This window comes from Dermacentor variabilis, chromosome 6 (assembly GCF_050947875.1).
Source record: "Dermacentor variabilis isolate Ectoservices chromosome 6, ASM5094787v1, whole genome shotgun sequence".
In the NCBI taxonomy this organism is placed as follows: domain Eukaryota; kingdom Metazoa; phylum Arthropoda; class Arachnida; order Ixodida; family Ixodidae; genus Dermacentor; species Dermacentor variabilis.
The window spans coordinates 74,994,921-75,018,463 of NC_134573.1; the positions used below are offsets into that span (position 1 = coordinate 74,994,921).

Sequence of the window (23,543 nt, forward strand, 5' to 3'; positions counted from 1 at the left end):
AGTGTCATGCTTTTAACAAACTTCTTGCATTGTGAATGGTGGGCCATTCGTGAGTGGACGCCCTCTGTGCTGTCTGTATTTTGCTCCGCTTATTTTGTTTTTGCATCAACACGTCTTATTTCTTTTCTTAATTGAATTAAAAAGTTTTTTTTTCATTTTTCGATCATGATAAGAATATCAGGACCGGCGATTGCAGCATTTTAACATATTGTAAATAGTTGCACATTAAGAACCAAAATACCTAGTCTCGTCATTTCTGCATCGAAACCACGAGCAGCGTGAATAAGTGCTGGGCTTACTGACGCTTCTGAACGACTGCTTGCTAAGTCAATTGCCTAATTACAATACAGCTAGTTTCAACTGTGCAAGTCCTAACACTTCACATTCGCCATAATCCGTTGCTAAAAGCTGCACCGAAGACATTTAGTACCGAAGTTTGTCTCGCATTAATCCTACCTAAATCTCATTCAGAAATGGCATCACTTTGCAGAGAAATCTTAAGCGCACGGAGCAGCTCAATTTCCTTTTCTTTGTCATTAAGTATTCTACGGTAGCAGCCCTTTGCAATAACAATTTCATTCTTTTGATCTCCTTATAAGATACTGCCCACAGTCAGAGTCCTTCTCTGCCACAGTTTAACAGAAAGTGAACAGCTGTGCTCGGCGAACAATCTGGCGCTATGCACAATGGAGAGTTGGCGCTTACGGATAAGCGGGGGTGCAACAGCTCATATGTTTGCATCTGGTGATAAGTGGGACCACAAGGCGCTTTGTTGCGAATGCGCAGTGTTTAATTTCAGGCAAATATTAAAAAGCGAAGCCCACCAATGTGTTGAGGCAAACAGCGATGATGAAGAAATCTGGACAGAGACTGCCCGGCTGTGTACAGCGGACGCATTTCGACGGGGGTGAAGTGCAAAACACCCGTTTATTTAAATTTAGGTGCATTTTAGAGGATCCCAGGTGGTCAAAATTAATCCCGAGTCCCCCACAACAGCGTGCCTCAATCGTTTCACAGTTCTGGCTCTTAAAATCCCAGATTTTTTCTTTTTTTTTGGTGTGAGACCGCCGCAAGCTCCATGTTATGAGCGGCTTTTTTTTTCGTTCCGGGCGCTCATATCAAGGCAGAAGACGTGCTCAGGCAGTAATTTAAGCATAGTCAATGTTAAAAATAGTTACGTAAAACTAAAGCGATGGTTGAGGAAGTTGAGAAAGCTAGAATACCGAGGCTGCCCCACACACAACCACAGCGGTAGCGGCGTTCGCATGCCCTCTCATGCACGGTTGCGCCTCTAGCGGCGGGCGCTTGCTCTATATGAAACTGAGGCGGCAGTTTCGTGACCAGAAAAAAAATGGAAGGACTATGGCATCGACTTCACAATGCGTCAGCATCTTTGGCAGTGGCACACAAAATGGAAGCACCGTCGTCCCTGATAAGCAATAGGCTCGACGCACAGTTGAGTGCGCTGCAATGCGATAGCGCACGAATACAGTCACATGGTTTTATTTCATATTTCATAGGCTTTCTGCACACGCTGGAAAAATTACCACACATCATGTATGTTGCCACAAAAAATTGGATCAGTCGTATTGAAATGCCCTCTACAAAGTAACAAAACGCACTTGGCTCTAAAGGCAATATTAAAAATGTTGCATAATTGATATTAGTTAATTAACAAATTAAGCACAATATAAAAAATATCCTAAGGTGTGTCCCATGTGACAGCAAACCACATGTTGTTGGTTTCATTCAGTTGCGGTTAACCACTTTTTTTAAACCCTTGGTTCAAGTTACGTGAAACACCATGTATAGCTGCTTCATCTCTTGCACATTTTCCTTTTTCTTTTCTTTTATAGCAAATCTGTCAAGGAGTGCTCCACAAGAGTTCTCAAGTGGTGGTGATGTGATTAGCATTAAATGGCAGCCAGAAAACACCAACCGAGTTGACATCACAACCCCAACGCAGCCATATGTGACCAGGGCGGCAGCAAGAACACGCAGCCAGACACGACGTTAGTGATGCACCATCAATAGCAGCCTGCAACGCAGCCCTACCAAGCCGTCAGAACATGCAGCTGGATGCCTGTCTCTATAGAGCTGGCGTATATGTACATCGGATGTGACAGGGTGTACAGAGGCGATAACCTCGGATATAATAAAGCCTTGGAAACAGGGTCTGCTATAGCGAGGAGCTGCACGGGAAGAATTTAGTACCTAAAGCGGGCACAGTTAAGAGGAAGCTTTAGCTTGGGCCCAACTCTGACGCGGCCTATTCAAGTACATGTAAAACACAAAAACGCTTTTCTGAGATAACCACGGGGCCGATTTTAATGAAAATTGTTGCACTTGAGAGAGAAAAAGTTAAATTCTAGTGACTGTTGGAAGCGGAATTTCGATTTAGGGCTTAATTTTGTTAAAACGATTTTTAAATATTCGACAGTTTGAAAAAAAATAGAAGTACGAAGTTTACAAATTCATAGCTCTGCATCAAGAACAGGTATCGCACTTCTGTAAATGGCATCTATTAGATCACTCAAAGCGGACAAATTTGGTATGTCATTTTACATCTTAAGTGAACTTCTTATGTTGGTTACAAGGGTTCTGCAAAAGCTGTATTTACATATTACAAGATATTTTGATATTCATGCGTAACATATGAATTTTGTCCACTTTAGATGTACTATTAGATGCAATTCACAGAATTGTATTATCATTTTTCGTTGTTGAGTTACAGAGTTGTAAACTTGATAGTTTTGTGTTTTGAAAATTTTCGATTTTTGCCAATTTTTAATAAAAGACTGACAACCTAACTCAAAAATTCGAAACCAACAGTCACTAGATTTTAAGTTTTTCTTTTAAATGCAACACGCCTAGTCGAATTCGGTGTAGTGGTTGCCGAGAAAAACGAATTCTCCTTTTACATGTATTTAGATAGGAGCAACCGAGCTAAAGCTTCCTCTTAACTATGGCGGCAGTGCCACGAATGGACATGCCGGCATCAGTCATTGTGCAGCCATCAGCAGCCAATCTCAGTTTGCCGCCTATGTGTACATGTGCTCACACGCAATAGCACTTTTTCGATGCCTCCAACAGTCATAGAAAAAGTCATATTTCACCATGTGTGCAATGAAGAGTTCTTTAGAGGATCAAGTGCTGAGAAAGAGGAAAATTGCAACAAGGCGGCCACATTTTCGCTGTACAAGAAGCATACAGGCCGAGTGTCCCGAAGGGGACGTGCCTGTGACAGACGAATGTCAACCCGGACACGTACGCTCTCACAATACAGGGTTGTATAAACACCCTTTTCCAACTACTTGCACGTGAACTCCGAAGAACGTTAGTTTCTCAAAGCCATCTGGATTAATGTTCCAATAAATGCATCAATAAACGCAATGTGCACGAGCATACGAGGCACACAGAAATTGCGCCTCTCACAGTTCTGCCGCTCCACTGAACAATTACACAACAAGCATATGCTTGCAAGTGTAAATCAGAAATGGCACCGCACGCAAAAATACAAATTGCACCCGCTGACTACACCGGAAGACATAGAACCGTAAAAAAGTATGTACAGCTTCAATAAATTGTTTACGTTGCATATTGCCCACACTTACCCTCTCGAGAGCTTTCTTTTTATTCAAAAAGTGGACCAAGCAAGCTTATTACGGTAAAAGTTTAGGCTGTTAAAAGAAGATATAGAAATCACTCTTTGCGAGCATCGCAAACTAGGAGAAGGTAAAGGAAACAATCTGTTGGGAGGGAGGCAGGAGGTGTAAAAAAAAAGTGAGCTAACGAGTGGCAACGGCAGTTTGCCATGTCGGGTCCATGTCTAATGGGCATGTGATGCTCATGACATGAACCAAATTTTCGATGTTTCTCAGTACACATTTACAAAATCAGATTAGGCCGGCATTATTTGCAGCCTTGTCAACCTCTCGTTCCATTTTGCGCTTAACGAACACAAATGCAGTTCATTTCCATTTGTTTCTGATGTGGTATTTCGCTCTAACTTTACTGTTCGTAACATCTTCGTTGCACAGCTGAACCATGTGAAGTGCATCTCGAAGGCACACCGCAACAGCAAAGGTGGCACCTCCGGAGAGTGTAAAACATGCAGCAGCACTTGTTGCAAGCTTGCACTCTGAAGAGTCGACAGCAGGGAATAGTTCACAATGCGGACATCACTGCCGAATAAATGAAAGGCACCTTCAATGAAGCAGTTTAGCACAGACGCAGTGTTCGGCAATGTGTCACTGCCCAACGAAGTGCACGCTATAAATGTTTGAGCATGTCACTGACTTCTGTTCAGTTTCGTTAAGGCTGAAATACAATCAAGCAAGTTGAAGTAATTGCAGTCATTGACCGAGTCAAGGTAAAAAAAAAAAAACATGCAGAGACGTTTTGGAACCTGTACGGGTTTCCTGATCACTTCTGATCACACTCTGAAGTCACAAACAACCCTGCATGTGTTTTCACCTTGACTTGGTCATTGAGTGCAACTTTTTTGTCACGTTATTTGACCAGACGAATGTTCGTCAAACTCTTGACTAAATGAAGGAAGTTGTAAACACGTTTTAGAGGCATGCGCATGCAGGTGTACGATGTCGGCAAACCCTCACTCTACGCGGCGAACACGGCGTATCCACTGCTATCACTGGTCACGGAGGTACGGTTGCGTCGAGAAATTAAATTTCTTCCCCAGTGGACAGTTAAAATAATTTCACGAGCATCCAACATCACAACATTTTGTGATTTAATCGCGTATGCTGCTTTGCTATGCATCAGCTGCAACAACATTCATGACAAATACCTTTGTGCCACCCCGCATAACGGTGCCATCTCGTTGCACGCTTCGCATGGTAATATAGATTACTATAGTAATATATATTAAGTGTTTGCAGTCGGTTAGATTTCCAGTAGTAGTGGTAAAACAGACCTCCAGGACTTCAAAGAGTGTTAGAATTGCCTTGTACAGTCAAACCTCAATATAATGAAGTTGTACTTGCAGAAAAACTCGATTAAAACACAAAGTTTGTTACTTTGAGGATTTGAAGTTTCAGCAGTAAAAATAATTTCATGAATTCGCAGAACATTCCAGCTAGATATTAACTTGCCAGTAAGCACTTATGAACAAATCGCAAGAAGGTCGAGCCACAATGCCGCAATTATGCTTGCCGGCACATGTGGTGCACATTGCACTGCGAGCAATGCAGCGGCTAGGCTAACCGCGTCCGAGATTTGTGCGTGTTCTGCTGTGCGGCCTCATAAATCTTGGATGCCACGGCTGGCCACGCTTAGTGCCCACAGCCATCATCAGCTGGCACCCACAAATGAAAAGCAAAAGTGCGTAAAAGGAAAGATTTATTCGTCCTGCAGAAATGAAAAATCGCAGTTTTGCCAGAAAGGCGTAGCATCGATGGTGACGGCAAAGCAACAACTACACAAAGTATGAGGGTCATAGCTTTATTGGTGTCGTGCGTGCTCAGGCAAACACGAACAGATGTCGCTCGATGACCACAAACAGTCGCCGTCACAACACGAGTAAACGCTTCGCGCTGCGTCTGGTGTCTCCGAAACTTGAGATTACGTGACTGCCAACACGAGACGTGCATGAACGCTGTGCGAATCAAGACACCATCCACCTGGGCTCAACGTTCGCGCTTGGCCCAGATTTAGTCCAAGATGCGACGCGTGGCCCACACACTGGCCACATGTGCAGCCACGGCAAGGGTAGAGGAGAAGGTGCCTTGCCCCGACCCCCTTGCACTCGCACGGTCTCATGCAAATACGAGCACTTCAAGCTGCTGTGGGCCCCACGGCCTCCGCAAGTTGCTTATCAATGCGACAAATGGAGCACCGATTTTCCTGCATACTGCACACAAGAGCGCGTGCACTTCAATGGTGTATTTGTGGCTTAAGCTTTTCATGCTAAAGGACGCTTGAAAATAGCCTTTACCTCGGCCAACATTGTTACACGTTTTTGCCATATTTACCAGCCATAAAACCTCCAAGTACAAGCTTGAAATGGCCGAAAACTTCATTACATGGAAACAGTGTCAGGAAATCACTTAGTTAAATCATGAAACATAGTTCACGGTTTTCAATATAACTAAGAGCAGGAAATGAAAGTTACATCGCAAATTTCGTTAAATCGAGTTTTATTACATCGAGGTTTGCCTGTACAGCTTTGCTGTACTTGATGTACAAGTTGCTCGACTTGATGTACGTCTGCGAAGCTCTTTTCTCTCTGTGATTGAGCACTCACCTGAAAGGCCTGAGAGATGGTGAGTGCGGCTGCCTGGGCAACCCTCCGCTTGGCACAGAGGAATGCGTGACATTCCATCACTTCATTGCTGTGCGTCCCGATGAATGCCACCACTCGGTCAAAGCTGGCGTCGGCCGAGCAGAAGGAGATCCTGCACGGAGTCCCAGAATGGGCAGGATGTGATACAAACACTACACGGCTACCTAATGCTAACTTTCAGGTAAATCAAAGTCAAGCAAAGATAACTGCCAATCCAGCTAAGAAAAAAGGTGAGAACAGGAAGTGGACAATACAAATCTGACAAATAACACTTGTTAAAGAGGGGCCTTGCGACCATGTACTTGCCAAGTTCTGCATCGCAACTCGTTCCTTGTGTTACCCCGAGGTGTATGCAAAAAGAATTACAAAAATTGACCTGCCCAAACAAGAGTTACACAACTTGCAAATTCAAAATAAATGCAGATGACAGAAATAGGCATACCCTTTCACATTTCATTCTATCAGTGAGGACTTATGCTTCTTCCAATCAAAATGTGGCTTACATCCTGCAGTACCAGAAGTTTCTTCCCTTTGTAGCCTCGGTTAATATGGTGGCACCATCTATAGTTAAGGTGCCTGCAAATGCACCTCCTCACGACCAGTAAATTTTATAAACGGTCATTGGATGTTTGTCAAAAATATAAAGAATGAACTGTACACATTGTTGATAGCCAGGTGCTACGTGCAAGTGCTTATTTTTGCATTATTTCACAAATGTACACGAAATTAATTTGTATTGCACAAAGGCGGGTTGGGTTCTCTTTGTAGCTTTAAAAAGCATAAAAGACGTTTTTATTTCGAAGTTTGCTATTGTGTGTAGCATAAGCATCCACTATATATTCTTCGTACCCAACCAATCAAAACAAACAGCATTTGTCACGTGCCTTTGTGTCACATCTGCTGCCAAAAATTCAGCACAGAAACCGTTTTCAGAAGCAAATTAAAATATCAAGTGCTCTGATTTCGATACTTTTGCTGGTACTGGAGGCATTGCCAAGTCCTACAGTAAGCAAACGTGGAATAAAAACAACATGCATAATTTGAGGTGTAGGGCCCTACCAACACTGCCTGTAGAAAAACTATTACATTAAATTATACAGGGCGCTCTGAGGCCTACCAGCATTCTTTCTAGTGTTTAAAAACCTTAATTAAATGCAAAAAATATCATGTTTGTACTATTTAACTGCTACCACACACCAGCTTGCACGGATTGCATTTTGGCGCCAGCCAGCATAGCATGTGCGCTTTCCTGCTAGTATTACCTCACTTTAACAACATTAACAGTACAGGATTGTGAATCACACCTACTCCACTTTTAAACTGCAAGCCTGTATAGCTGTCAAACACAAAAGTCAAACTCCCTACACTGACCTGTAGATGGACACGTCCAGTTGGAGCTCCCCTGTGGCTAGGTCACGAGTGGAGATGCCTTTGGGTGACACTGTGATGGCCACCTTGGGCAGCTTCTTGCCACTAGCTTTGGCCTACACACACACATAACACAGTGTGCCTTCATTTACACTCCTTTGCACATTTCACAATTAATGTAATTGATAGTACCGCAATATGATGAGTCATCCCTTACTCTCACGCCGCAGTGGATGTAAATCTGGCGTTAATTTCCCCACATGACCGCCAAATAAGGTCGGTGAACAATGCCTCCGTGTACAACAGAAAAAGCTTGCGGGCCATACACAAAGAATTACCCCAAGTGACCGATAACCCCATTGTGTACTGCAGGTAACTGCCAGCTACAGCCAACCAGGTAGGTTGTACTTAGTCATCATCCCCATCAAATCATCCAGCCATCAAAGAACAAACCACTTTCCTAAGAGTAAAGTGAGACGCTTTGTCTTACAGCCTTTCTTTTTTCATTCTAAAGGGCTGTACATGGGGTATCCATCATTTGCAGATGCAAGTCATGAGTCGTGATATTTTACATTATGTCCATAAGCTTGCGAGTAAACACAATAGAGCTGCGAATCTGTGAAAAGAATACACAAGCCAACAATAAGGTTCCACCTACAGTCAATGAGAGCTGCTTACAATGTGCATGGATAAGTCGTGGCACTACATCAGTAGATCACAAAGCCTGCAGGACTCTTGCAGGAGTCAGTGGTCTCTCGGTATACAACAGTAATGACTCTAAATCATGCTAGATCGAGAACACAGTGCACAGCTTAAGAGGAAACAGTCCGATGCACAGCGTCGCCAGACTGACATTAAATAGGATCCAATGAACTCAATAGATCCAAAGAAGGCCATTACGTGGTGAGCACCTCATCAAGCAATAGCCTCATCTGGCAGCCGAAAAGGCAATGACACATCACTGCCTCTACAACTGCACTCCTCATGCGTGTGCTGCCGATTCCCTGAATCACGCATTCTGAAATAAACTTTGAAACTGTTTCACCAGACAGAAGAGGGCAATGGCTTTTCGTCGAGTAATTTCTTTTCTGCATCTTTTTTTGAGGCCATTTTTCCCCCCTGCCTCTTGAGACAACCCACGATGAGACAGCAAATGTGTGGCCACGGCAACAAGGCAAACAACAACAAAAGGACAACAGTGCACATATTCCGCTCACCATGGCAATGATGGCCTTGATTGCGTCTGCGGTGGCCTTATCCCCACTGGGCTCTTCGACCAAGGTGCTACCCAGGTACTTGGCATAGAAAGTGATGCCCTCCACCACGGGCTGCTGGATGTTCACCCATTCCTCGGACAACTCTGCAGTGCATGCACATGCAAAATCAGCATAAGAGGAAGGCCCAGCTTGGCACGCATTCATTCTACAAAATTGGTCTGATAGGAAGAAACTGGTCAGGCTGTAAGGATGTTAAACTGCAAAATTTGTCCAAGCTGCATCTCATTGCACTGATGAAAAAAATTCTCTATGAAGATGTTTACACCAAGTATACAACGGCAAACATGACATCGACGAGGACTTGTATCTAAGAGTGCCAAACTATGCTTCCACAAGACCACATGAAAGAATACGAGACCACACATGTAGCACTAGAAACGCAGCAGATCCAACGAGCTGGAATCTATATGCAGTGAAGCTTTGTGCGAGTGCATTAAGAGTTGAAACATGAGTTTGTGCTTATCAAATGTCCGCACAAAGTGACATGGAAGGCTTTATTGAAGCATTGTAGAGAGGCTAATGCACTCCCGCTACCGCAAAAGCATGAAGGCAAACTTTTTGGGTCTTTTGTTTCCCTTGCACGGCTGCCAACACGCAGAAATGAGTGCAATCTGGTGGTGGTTCAAGGAACCCAGTGGCAATGTCACACGCATCCTTTGCTGTGATTGGCTGGCCTGTTTGGCTAGAGAACAGCTACGTAGCACCCACGGTCACGAAAACCAGGCGAGGTTCACAAAGGAAAGCTTCGCATTTAAAACTACTAAATGCTCATTTCTCATAAAGCGGCCATGCGATGTTGCTTGCTCACAGGATTCCCTAAATGGCACTGAAGACATTTTCTAATCATGTTAAATACTTTTCTACCTGCCGACTGTGAAAATTAATCCTTTGCCGCACTCAGGACTGTTTGCATCTAATTTTAGATCTTTAAGAGAGATGGATGCTGGTTGTTTTTTCATCTTGACTGCTCTGTGGTTGTTTTGTGTTTGACGACCATGTGCGCTCTCTTGCACAGAGCCCCTATTTCAGCAGGCAACACCATCAAAACAACTGGAGTATTAAAAAATGTTGAAGAGCTCTATTACATGTGTCCATCTCTTTGTGCGCATTCTTCTCCTGCCAGAGGGTCTCTGCACCATCCTCCCTGGCAGTGCCACCAGAATCATGCTAACGCTGTTACTGCTTGCACAGCAATTCTTTGTTCTGACTAAACTTGCATACAACATTGGCCCATGGGCAAATAGATTTGTGTAAGTATTAACTGATTAAACAGTGATGCTGTACATTGCTGGACATCCAACTCAACTCTACATCCAAGCGGCATGGGCATAACTAAGCACTAGCTGCCTTATCTACACTACAGCCCTGTCTTGCTCTATTCACCCCCCATTGAATGTCCTACTACACCAACGAGGGGCAGCTTAAAGCTCCATTAAATGTTCCACTGTCAACACCAATGGCTGCATTCACTGTGTTCATCAATTTGCACGCATAGTTCTCCCCTTGCTTTCAGAGGTGAAGCCCAGAGCTGCAATCCCCTTGAATGGCACCGTCGAAAATTTGGTTATACACTGAAAGCTGTAAAGCACCATCCAGGCATCATTCTACTGCAATAATATTTAAAGAAAAGGTTTACTACTAGCTAAGATAGGAGTAAATGAAATGCTGAGAGATAATAATCATGCAGAGAGGTGAGCTACCCTCTCCACAACAGAGGCTCTCTCTCTCTCAGTGCCTTAACCAGCATCCACAAGTGACACTGGAAAGTTTACAGGGATCAGGACTTAAGAAAAAAAAAATGTCACAGTTTCGACCGAAAGGCAAAGCATCAATTGCAACAGCAATTAGCAGACAGCTATACGAAGTAAAGATAGCAGTTTTATCAGCCGCGTAAACATATGCATACCAGCTAAATTAACAAGCGTGGTGTCACACACGCACAAGCATACATGAACACATCTCACTCGATGTCCACAGAAACTCGCTGTCAAAACATTGGCATGAGGAAACGCAGCAGCAGCAGCGAGCGAAGTGACATTCATGCCGTCTATTGCTTCAACGAAAAGTGAGTGCCACGAACACACAGCCCCTTGGAGGAAGGAAAAACACAGGAGGGAGCATTACATCATGAAGCCAGCCTTGGCAAGCGAACGCTTCGTGAAGCCACAGTGGTGACCCAACACATGACCTCTTGCATCGAGATCACGGAGCAACAATTGAGATTTGCAGAGATGTTTGGTTCCCAGTAGCTATATATGCCAGTAGTTTCTATTTGGTGCGGGCTTGTTCAGCTGCCCTGCCGTGGCTCTGCCTGCACAGTGGGATCACTAAAACGAACCGCGCACTTTGACGTGCAATCATGTGTTGGGCTACCAGGTTTAGCTTCAATCAAGTCGCGGTATGCTCCCTCCTATCCTTTTCCTTCCTGCATGCAGAGCATTCACAAAGCTACGAGCCACCGACCACACCTAGACTCTGCCCCAAACTCAGATCGCTCTCAAGACACGACCGTGCGACTGCGCCCAGCAGCCACACGCGCAGTTGCAGCTGGAGCAGAGTGCCACCCACCCCTCCCTCCGCTGCCCCGGCACTTCGCAATGCTGGGTGCCTTGCGCATCACGGAAGACTGCGCGCTTCTTCCCCGCTTTCATTTCTTTCGCGCGGGCGAGATTCAGCACTGACTGTCAGCTCCCCCTGCACGATTTCACTCGCGCATACAGAGCAGGGTGCGCGGTGACGTTTATCGCCCTTGGACTTTATACGGAACATCACGGCAACGCCGACGCTAGAAATGTGCTTGGAGTGTCCATATATTTGCTATCACAATAAAACTTCCGACTATTCCTCGAGTATGGACATGCAGCCTGGAATTCTGGATTAATCGTCCACTATGGATTAAAGTATAAACCCCCTGCAAGTGATCTTCCGCGCGACAGCGACAAGCGACGCAATGAAGATCATGTTTGCTCGTCGCCTACAAGTCGTACCCCAAGCGCGTGATGACTTCGAGCGACGTTTCCCTGGTGCTGCCAGTATGAGGGCAGCAATATAGGCTCCGAAACTAGCGTGACACGCGTTTTATTAATTCAAGTTGATGTATCTTATTGTAAAAAGCAGCATAAAATATTTCTGAGGGTCTTCCAGCAGGTTCTTATCCTTGCATGTACAAAAATTCAATTGTTTGCTCCTTCCGTGTGACAATCGGTAGTATTTGAGTAACGTACATCCAGTTCCGGCTTAGCACTATTGGCTAGTCGCTCTTAGCACTTGACGAGCCTCCATCGCACTCCATCGCCCTTGGACTTTATACGGAACATCACGGCAACGCCGACGCTAGAAATGTGCTTGGAGTGTCCATATATTTGCTATCGCAATAAAACTTCCGACTATTCTTCGAGTATGGGCATGCAGCCTGGAATTTTGGATTAATCTTCCACTATGGATTAAAGTATAAACCCCATGCAAGTGATCTTCCGCGCGACAGCGACAAGCGACGCAATGGAGATGGCTGTCATGTTTGCTCGTCGCCTACAAGTCGTACCCCAAGGCGTGATGACTTCGAGCGACGTTTCCCTGGTGCTGCCAGTATGAGGGCAGCAATATAGGCTCCGAAACTAGCGTGACATGCGCTTTATTAATTCAAGTTGATGTATTTTATTGTAAAAAGCAGCATAAAATATTTTTGAGGGTCTTCCAGCAGGTTCTTATCCTTGCATGTATAAAAATTCAATTGTTTGCTCCTTCCGTGTGACAATCGGCAGTATTTGAGTAACGTACATCCAGTTCCGGCTTAGCACTATTGGCTAGTCGCTCTTAGCACTTGACGAGCAACGAATTCTAGATTTGCAGAACTGAGCAATCGAGCGACAAGACTGAGCAATCTGTTCAAGCGACTGCACGATCCGTCGATCGAAGTTGTCGCTGTCGCACATAAAATCGCTCTCATGGGGTTTAGCCTTAATCTTCCAGGCAATATTGCATCAATAAGTGGGCCTGTTAAATCTTGCAAACTATTGTAACATTTGTATGTCAACATGATTGTATATAATGATGCTTAATCCAGCTTGTTCTACTTCTACTTCTACTTCTACTTCTTGGAAATAAACACAACTTTGCATGGACAAAAAGAAAAACATTCACTGGTGCTGGCTCCCAACGAAACTTTTATTACAGATATAGCCATATACCGGGTGATCATTTAAGTTTTGCAGAACTTGTAAAAATTGCCTATGCCAGATAGCATAATTCTAGTTCTTGAGCCGGATTACTTGAAACGGTGTACATTACTAGCATGAGAAATCGACACATTCATTTAAAAAAATTCACTAATTACCTTCCTAATGATTTACTTTAGGGCACATATTGCAATTTGAACTGTAGCCCATGATTTTTTAAGGCATATATCCTTTGCAATGACAAGAGTTTCTAGATATGCGCCGTGAAACTTGCAGTAAAGTTGCACTATTGTTCCACTTACTTTTTTAAGAAACCGCCATTTTATGCACTGATGCACAAAAGTGATTCAAATGCCCATGCATTTCATCGCACACTTTAGGAATGAACATCTCGAAACTAGTGTCATTCTGACAATTCGTTCCAAGTGGATACGCCTTGCGAACTCACCAGCTACAATTTGTTAATTGCAATATGTGCTGTAATATAATTAGGAAGTTAATTAGTGAATTATTATCAGTTAGTAGATGATGTGTCAACTTCTCATGCAAGTAATAATGGCTCTTTGAATAATCCATCTCAAGGACTAGAACTATGTTATCTGCCACAGGTGCTTTTTTAAGATTCTGTAAAACTTAAAATTATCACTTCATATGTATTTCAAACTAATGGAAATTAAAGTGGCAATCATTTTGATAGTATGTGCATGTAACCTTAGAAAGCATTGTTACAAATATGAAGGGTGAATTTACTTTTGGTTGTTTGTTACCTTCAATAAGATTGAAATATATATATTGCTACGTGTTCAATAAGAGTTGAGAGTCTTAGCCAGTGCGTATGTATTCTTTCTTTGCTCATGTAAAGTTGTGTTGTTCTTTCTGCCGTGCATCTATACCAACTTGCCAACATAACTATCCTGAACTAGTAAAAAGTGTACATAACCAACAATGTGCTGTGTGGCTATGCCAGCCTCATGAAAAAGACTGGGCTGAAATTCAGTTTTTTCATGGAAGCCACATCCCACATATTTTTGACGCTGCCTGTATGTACAGGCACCCGAATCTTTAACTGGCGTGCAAAAGCGGCGACATTTCCGTGCGTCAGCGCTGTATGACGGGGCGAGGCTGGATACAGCCTAGCGGACGATGGGCCCAGCTGGGCGCGCTTTGTCCACATGCGCTTAGCCTCAGACTGTTTCCAGCCTCGCCCTGTCATACGGCGCTGACGCATGGAAAAGTCGCCGCTCGCGCACACCAGTTAAATATTTGGACGCCTGTACATACCTTGATCATTGGTGGTTTATACTTTCAGTTCGTCTATAGCGTCTGTTTTCAGGGTGCAATGAAGTACAGTAAACTCTCAGTTGTACAAATGTCGGTCTAACAAATATTTCAGAATAACGAACTTTTAAAATATCCCTGGTGGGCTTCCGATGCATTCTATGCTGAAATCCTTTAGTGAAATTAATTTCTAAACAGCAAATAATTCAGTTGAACGAACTTGAGGCTCCTGGTGGACAGTAACACTGGCTACAATTAGAAACTGCTGGCATAAATCTAACCTTTTCCGCCTGTGCAGTGAAAGCAAGCAAGAGAAACAGTACGATGAGATGATCGACCCTGGGATCTGGACAGAGGTCTGTTGCCAGATGGATGTTGACAGCAACGCTTCATTTTAAGACTATGTGCAACGACAGAAAGCTCATTACCTGAGTTGAACTATTAGAGCTGGAAATTGTATCCAGTGTTCGTCCCGAAGAACAGTGCGATGAGGAAGATGCAATGGCAGAGGCAGATTCAAATACTGTAACTCTAGCTGAGGCTGTAGGCTGCCTTGGAAAGTTGCGAGACTTCGTGTCTCAACAACAAGCTGCACCAGAGGAAGTGCACAAAAACATAGGCTCTCTGGAAAGCTGTGTTACTTCTTGCACTTTAAGAGCAACAGTGCGAATCAAAATTACCAATTTTTTATAGTTTTCTTCGAAATGAGATAGGCGGCAACGTAACTGTTATACACTTTTTATATATTGACGTACATAACTCCATTACTTGCATTTCACACTTTCGACTCGTTGTCTGCTGTGCCCTATGCTGTTTGATAGTCTAGTGAATATTCAGTTAAGTAAACTATTCCCTTCAGTGCCTCGAACTTCACTCAAGTGAGAGTTCACTATAAAACTAAAGCAAATTGAACACATACAGGCTGCTTCTTCACATTGCCATGACACGGTTTCCTTCCTACCATCTCAAAGTTTGTGAAGATCTCTGCACATTCTGTATTTACAGAAAAATCTAGCTTTCAACTGACTGTCTTTATAGAAAATCTCTAAAACAAGTCCGAGAAGCAGCTTAAACATCATTGCATTGCAACATGATTGCAGCATAAACAACAGGAAAAAAGTAAACCTCAATCTCCTCTTTAAGTCCTGGCTCACATACCAACGCCCCCTCCCCCCCCCCCATGCGGAAGTGGAATGCATGGCTTTGCCCACAAGTCACACTGGCATGTCTCCTGACATGAGCAGGCCAGCCAGAAGATCAAGCAATCTTTTCAGGCTGCCGCTAATGAGAACTGCGTCAGCCAACCGCAGGCAGCAGCTGTCACGTTGATGCTGCTGGCAACTGACAACATTGTGTACTCCACTACGCAGTATGACAGCCGCGCTTAGCACAGAGGATCATGAATACAGCCAAATGCATGTACCTTGATTATTGGTACCTGTTGCTGCCCATTCACATTCTTTTGTGAAAGAGTTTGCTCGATGCAACTTTGAGCCCACTAATATGGAAGCACTCTGGCAGCCACATTCTGCTGGGGACAGCACACAAAAACACCTTGTGTGCAATGGTTTGGCAGGATGTTAAATTAAACCAGAGCCCTCCACTACCACAACTCTAATACAATGTGCGTTGCTTTGGATGTTGAAACGCCACTAATCAATGTGCCTGCACCGCAGAGTGCGCATTGTTGCAACATGGCTACAAATAGAGTTGTAGCGGTGCTTTCGACATGGCATACATGCACGATTGGGCGACCACGCAAGAATGCATATATGTCAGACAAAAATTGGTACGCTGTCAAATGCAGCCCGACTACTCCTGCACAGCTTTTCATCAGTCCAATTTTATATTGAAGTGGATGCATCTTCTAAATGTCGCTGCATTAAATGGTGAGACTTCACCATCGTCACACTGCAAATTTACACACATTCACTTGAAAGACAGGAAGGTTCCACAGGAGGTACTGAATTATTCATGGCCTCATACGGGTCATACTTGGCAGCAAGACGCCATTAGCAGCAGCAGCAGCAGCTCAAGCCCGTCTGCCATTGCCCAGTGCCTCCACATCCAAACAGACGGTCACACCATGGCACACGATCAGAACGCGTACCCGCCGCGCTGACGACATCCCCGCTTCGCAGCGTTCATATTTTCACCGTTCTTTCCATTTTATTTCTTTCAGGCACTGGCAGCGCGTTGCGCAGCCGTCCTTCGTAGACACCGTGCGCGTAGTGCGTCCTAGAAGCGCACGGCGCGTCCACCGCTAAACTCTTTCTCTCTCTCGCGTGCTGCCCGTACATTGAAGAACCCGCTAGCGGCTGTGCAACCAACCTCCGCGTCGTTGCGTCACTGTGTACTACAGCCAGTTCCTCGCCCGCCTCCCGCCGAGGCGAAGTTTAGTTTCTTTTCGCTTCCCCTGCGTCCCCCGCGTGGTCGCCTGTGCTAACGGTGACCTCGGCCCGTTCGAGGCGACGCGCGCCTCGTAGACGACGCGACAATGCGACACGGACAAGACGCAGTTGATACAATGAGCTTTCCAAAGGCTTTGACGGCGGGGCGCCTGTGACAAGCCTCGCAGCGGGCGCAACGGCGGCTACTGCGCGTTTTGTCGCCGACTGTAACTTTCTTTTTTTCTTTCATCCTTTATTTTTATCTCCCAAGAGCGCAAAGATTGTCGCACGTCGCACACATGCAAGGCAGATCGACCACATGCCAAGCTTGCCGATGCCTCTTAACAAAACCAACCACCACAGCGAGCAGGTGGCAGATGCAAACGGCGCGACTAAAACGCAACTTTGCATACGCATGTTGGATTCTGTCACGCCCTGTGAAGGAATGCGAGATCAGCGCAACCGCCCCGCCAAAGCGCTATTCTAGGCAGCGGAACTGCAACTGCAAACAAAGACAATAGCGTGCATTTGCATACGCGCTGCTCGTACGACACGCGCGGCGCGCCTCGAAGAACGCAGGTCCGCGACCGAAGATTAAGCCTGTTTCACATGATGCGATTTTCGTCGCACCGGAAGTGCGATTTCCGTCGTTTGCGATGAAAATCGCAGTCGCAGTGCCGACCCCCCGATTTTCGGCTGCGACCAACCGGTTGGTCGCACAGTCGCACCGTCGCACCGATCGCTGCGATTTTCCGTCGAAATTGCGCGGAGAGCTGTCAACGGAGCTATTCCGCCGGTTTGTTTTGGAAAATGGCGCCTCGCACGACAAGTGCAATGCGCGGAGAGGTGGATCGTCGAATTCGGTACGTACGCGAAGGGAGAATAAAAAACTTGTACCGCAGATTGCATTCTCCGATTGCTATGCGTTTGTTGACACGCTACACAGCAAATGAAGTGCATTTTCACGTTTGCTTCGTACGCCTTTGGGAGTTCTCAGTGCTAGGAGGTGTTCGAACCCCAGCAGACGACGAGGTCGTCACAATTTTCTTTTGCTGAGTAGCATGCAGAAATCGCGCTTACAAAGCAGCTTGAATTACTTCAAACTTGGCAAGGGCAAATGACAAGACAGCAAAGTACCCGAAGTTTCAACGTTGCGCTGAACGCGGTACCGTTCAGTTGCATTTTCTTGTCGGTTTTCAAGCATGAATTTCCCGATGCATCTTGAAAGCTTATCTTGCCTCTTATTAAATTTGACAGAGCGAAAGTGTAGGCTATCGTAATGAATTTGCTACGATAGCATTAAATCCGTGGCTTGAATAAAACATTACATGCACGTTAAGTTGCACCTCTTCTCTGGATATTTTTTTTTTTTCTTGCACAGAAACCAATAAACATTGACTATGTTGCGGACTTTGTATCCTTACTGCATCTGTATGAACACATGCTCTGCAAGGTACTTAACTGTACAGCTAGTAGATTAAGTAAATTGCTTGCTATAATGGCACAGTGACAACGTACCCTCCTGCACAATTATGTAGAACTCGTGCAACAATGCGAAAAGCAGGCAAATGGCCTGTTCTTGTGGGGATAAAACAGTATAAAACGACACGCTGAAGAAAAGTAAATCAAAACTGTGCAGTGAAGTCAGCCAGTACAAGCAGTTCTTGCACATTCACGGCTGATCAAGTGTGCAGAAACATTCATGCCTTACATGTTTCTAGTAAGTTTCTAATAAGTTTGTGATTACATATATTAGTGTGTAAAACCATATAACGATATCCGCTGCGATTACTATCTTTATAAATAATGAAATACCATGCTACTTGCAAGAACATATATCACCCGAGGATTTTAGAACAAATTTCTGCATTTCAACTATACACAATATGTGGTTTATTCAATAAAATAACACAAACTGGGCTTTTTTGCAATGACAAACTTATTCCAAACTTTACTTACATACAGGCAAGAAAAAAAATTATAGACAGAAATATTGTTCTTCAATTTGTTCACCTGCCACTGTGGCTATAGCATTCTGCTGCTAACACAAGGCGAGGGGTTGTTTTGCCAGCCATGGAAGTCGCATTTCAATGGGAGTCATAGGTGAAAAAAAAAGCTCTTGCACTTAGACTTAGTTCATCACCTTTTATTGAACCCTTACACTTCGATATACTATTGCATAGGGGGGCATGCTTATGCAAAATCTAACACCAATAGGAAGCAAAGGGCAGAATTGTAAAACAACCATGTTTCGTGATAATTCGAGTGTGTAAATATTCATTGCATCAATATGTATTGTTCAACAACACTGCACAAATAAGCATGATCAGGTATAGCAAGTACTCTGTCAGGAAGCTGGTTCTACAGATGTATAATATCAAGGCATGAATGCTCATACTACATATACGTCGCACACATAGCACAAAGAAAACCTTTTTCAAGAGTTGTCCCTTCTGGCAGATATGAGTGGGCCATAAGCAGCAGGAACATTATTGCAGGACATTGTGTAATACCGCTTATGAAAGAATGAAGAGAGTTAAGAGGCTTTTAACAGGAGTACCTCATGCTGCTCTAATAAGAGGAACGATGAGCAAAAACATTTTTGGTAGAGCACTTAAACAGTAACTTTCTGAAAGGCAGAAAATTCCAGGTGAGAGTTGGAGGTACATTTGGCCCACACATACCAACAACACGGGCATACTACAAAAAACACTACAGCCTATGGTGTATTACAGTCTATGGGAAAGCTATCTTATGCAGAAATCAAGAATGATGCAACAAGCCCTCGACAACACTTCAGACTTTCTTGGCCGGTCTGGCCTCTCGCTTTCTGATAAGTCAGCTCATATCAACGTCGAAAAAAAAAGAAAGACTAGAATCAAGAACTGCCCCAGATTGCACATTGTGATCCACATAGCTGGACAAGTATGCCCACAAGACAACATCCACAAATCCTCAGCCAGTGTAAGCCCATGACGGCAGAGCCAGCACGTGGGTGAAACAATTATGCAATGCCTGGACGCAACTTCCACACCTGGTGAAAAGAATAATCTCGAAATAATGGGGGTGGACAAGTGGATACTATAGAAAATCGCAGATGCTGTGCTTGTGTCCAAGGTATGGTACGGTATGAATTACCAGCAGCACACAAAAAAGACAACTCGTCGAATACAGGCATCGGGTAGTAATAACAGGTCTTTCCAACTTTACCATGCTTGAAGACCTCTATGAGAAAGAGCTAACGAACAAGCACCTAGACAGTAGAGTTGCAGCCTGCAGCACAAATTCTTTGTCTCAAGAGCTCAGAACCTCGTCCCAAGATACTATGCCAGCTAGCATATGAGATGCAAAGACGACTACCCCTCCCTTCAGAAACACAACCTCGGGAGTGCCTGAACTTGAAACACAACAGGCCCATACCGTGGAATATGGGGGCAAACAATTAAGCCAGGAGACTATATGCAACTGCCAAACACACAGAGGAGGTTGCTAATCATGAAGATGCAAGCAAACATAAGGCACATATGGCATGGCAATAGCAGTGTAACAGTAGCATGACACTACATAAAGCTAAACCCTATATAAGTGAGTACCATTCCAGGTCATCCTACACCTAGAAAAGCTGAACTGAAAGCAATCAAAGCAGCACTTGTAGTGCAGATTACACCCTGCACAACACCCTGCATGGATTCACTAGAAACTATTTGGGCCTGCACATCACACAAGATTGTCAGGAAAATCAGGAGATTGACACGCGACTTGCAAGCACATGGCCAGAAATTAAATTACAGGATACATAACCGTGCAGATATTCCAGGACACAAGCAGGCTTATAAGCCCGACATAATAACTGAAAACTAAATGACTTTGTGTGTAATCATTATTAACTAAAGTGCAACAGATTGACAACAGACAAGAACGAAGTGCTCTGTGTGTTCACTTCGTTCCTGTCCATCGTATTTCTGTTGCACTATAGTTAATTACTATAGATTGTAACACCATAACTTGATACAAACATGCACACTATAGGATGCAGACAAATGCTCAGGACAAACTCCAGAATGTTTGCATCCTGATACTTATGAAAGTGAACGGTTTCATTCCATGGCTGTCAATGAGACGGAGAGAAAACTTGATTGTGTTCGTGGAACAAAAATGCATTGATAAGCTTAGACATATAGTCATTGCTTAACACTTTCGAAATGAATAATTATAGCTTGCTATCGACATTGAAGCAGCCTTTCGACAGCAAGAAAAGGAATCAGTTTTTCCAGCTCTGAACATCGAATTGCAGGAAATGCAAGCAGACACAAAATTCTGCCAATATAATCTGTTTAGGAATACCAAATTGGAATAAACATGGAGGCTTGCATTTGTACTTTCTCTGGCTGAGCAATCTAGTTTGAAATGACTCCCATTAGCATGTCGTAACAATGTTGATCTAATACAGGTTAAATGCATGACTATCTTAAGAAATCTGGAAGATTGCTATAAATTACAGTGAAGAAACTATAATATCTAATAACATTGATAATAATATTTATTTCCACAGAACAGGCTAACCGTGAGAGGCGTGCGAGGCTGAGCAGAAAGCTGAAAAATTCTACGGCAAGTGCGCCTGCCGTGGGCCCACGATCCTGCATTATGGATAGCGCGTATTGGTATGGTCTTCTTGTTAGAAGTTCCGAGTATAGTACCAGCGCGAGACACGGGACAACAAAGTGGACGAGAAGTGTGTCTTTTAGAATGCTATGTTACAACGCACAGGTTTCTACAAAAGTGACGGTAACTGCTCGAAACATTTGGTTCGTCGGCTTTTGCGCCTTTAGAAATATTTATAGAGGGCTCCCATATATATATATTCGCAGCGCAAGCACGGCGATGGACGAACCAGGCTAGCGCTAAGGTTGAATTTCACAACACAATTTTCATTCCACGTCGTAATCACACAGATCGTTTGAGGCTTCGTTCAGGGGCACACGCGGGCGTTCGGGTTGGTGCTTCTTGATGCGTTTGGCGTAAGAATATGGCTAGGAGCAGGCACCACATATGCGCAATGACGGGCATTGTACACGCATCATTTCTCCAAAAGCTGACGCCGAGCACGGGTAGCGCGAGGATCTTGTTGGGCTGACACGACAACTTCGTGCAGCCGAACTCCGAATACTGCATATACGGTGAGGGCAGCTATATGAACTTGTCGGTAGGCCATCTTGTAGATTGTTGTAGCGCAGGCAAAACGAAACGGTCATAGAAGGTAGATAAGACAACACACAGCGCTGAACCATAGAATAAAGAATTGCTGAACCACCTGCGAACAGCTGTTTACGTGCGCGATGTTGCACTGATCTACAGAAACCGCCGTCGCGCACTCCAAGACAAATCTTAACTAACGATTTTAAATTAGTAAACGTACATATTATTTGCTTCTAATCAAGATAAGTCAATAATATCATAGTGTAAACGTTTTATTCACTACAATAAAGTAATTATGCAGCGTGTGCCGCGAAACCTGGCTGTAAGCAACCCTGGGCGTCGCACCAGTCGCATTGTTGAAATCGCAATCATGTGAAATGAGCCCTCTAAAAATCGCATTGCGACGCGTGCGACAGCACCGATTTTCGTCGTTGCAGTCGCAGCATGTGAAACAGCCTTTAGTCACGCGCTGCAGCAGCGTCGGTCGCTGCACCTGCGGTGCGCGCGGGAAGCCGCGGTTTACCACAAATTTATAAATTTCGAAAAATAGAAGCTCACGGCGATTGCTTTTCTTTTTCCAGTTTTCACGATGCAATGATTGCCGACTGATCGCTCAGGGTACCAAGCCGTTTGGCACTGAGACACAACAGGCGCGGTGGTCCCGCCCATTCAATCGAATTAAAGTGGTCGCGCAGGTTTCAACGGAAGGAAACACGCCGCGCGACGTGTTTCTTGTTGAAAAAGAAAGGCGCCGGTTTTCTGGCTCATGCAAGTGAAAGGAAGTGTACATGTATACATACAGTAAGCACGCGGTTTTAGAGACGGCTGCAGTAAATAAACAAGGACAACGGAAACTGCTCAAAGACTGTGGCGACTCACTTTTATGCCGAAGACGACCCAGCAGTCCCATGGGCGAAGACCACACAGATTTCCAGATCGATGTCATGTTGCCGCTGCCGTAAAGATGCACGGTGCTTGAAGACGATAAGCGGACACCGAGTTCCTCCTGTGCGCTCTATAAACAAACGTCAACGGAGGCCGACGACGACACGCCTGGCCGCGAGCCAGATTTGTTAGTTTTCGCTCGAGGTAGTGCGGGTTTTTTCACTCGTCGCGGTCAGTTCCAGTCCGTGGGCTCCGCTTAGTTGTCGGTGCGCTGCAACCACAGCAGTTCGCAGAAAATTTGACGGGGCGACCGGCGCTGCCTCTCGATGCCGTTTCCTTGAAAGCTGCGGCTGCTGCTACCCGCAGCGAGCTGCAAACTTTACGCCAGTCATGTAATAAAATGAGAGAGAAGTGTCGGAAAACGAAAAAGAAGGAAAAATCGCCGCGTTTCGCTAGCTGTTGGCGTCGCGCACATAGCCTCAGTTTCGAAGGGCAAAAGCGAATTCCTTCGAGCATCGCATTGTTCCGAGGTTCGCTCATGTGCTTCGGTAAACTCATCGCTATGATCTCAAACCGAGTGACAGAGGTTCGGCAAAACAGTCGATCATCCGCTACACTTTGCCCTTGGGACTTGGAAACCCTTGGAACTAGCAGCTGCTACGTGAGCTGA

At 44.6% G+C, this 23,543-nt stretch overlaps 1 protein-coding gene across 1 annotated transcript in view; it reads right to left on the bottom strand.

Annotated features, from left to right (window-relative positions):
• Positions 1-23,303, bottom strand: part of LOC142584871 (low density lipoprotein receptor adapter protein 1-B-like) — a 39,930-nt gene extending 16,627 nt beyond the window's left edge. The window contains exons 1-4 of the mRNA XM_075695185.1: positions 22,868-23,303; positions 8,890-9,032; positions 7,676-7,788; positions 6,266-6,416 (exon numbers count right to left, since the gene is read on the bottom strand). Coding sequence (XP_075551300.1) covers positions 6,266-6,416; positions 7,676-7,788; positions 8,890-9,032; positions 22,868-22,934 — 474 coding nt within the window. The 5' untranslated portion in view covers positions 22,935-23,303. The remainder of the gene's footprint in view (positions 1-6,265; positions 6,417-7,675; positions 7,789-8,889; positions 9,033-22,867) is intronic.
• Between the last annotated feature and the right edge of the window lie 240 nt (positions 23,304-23,543).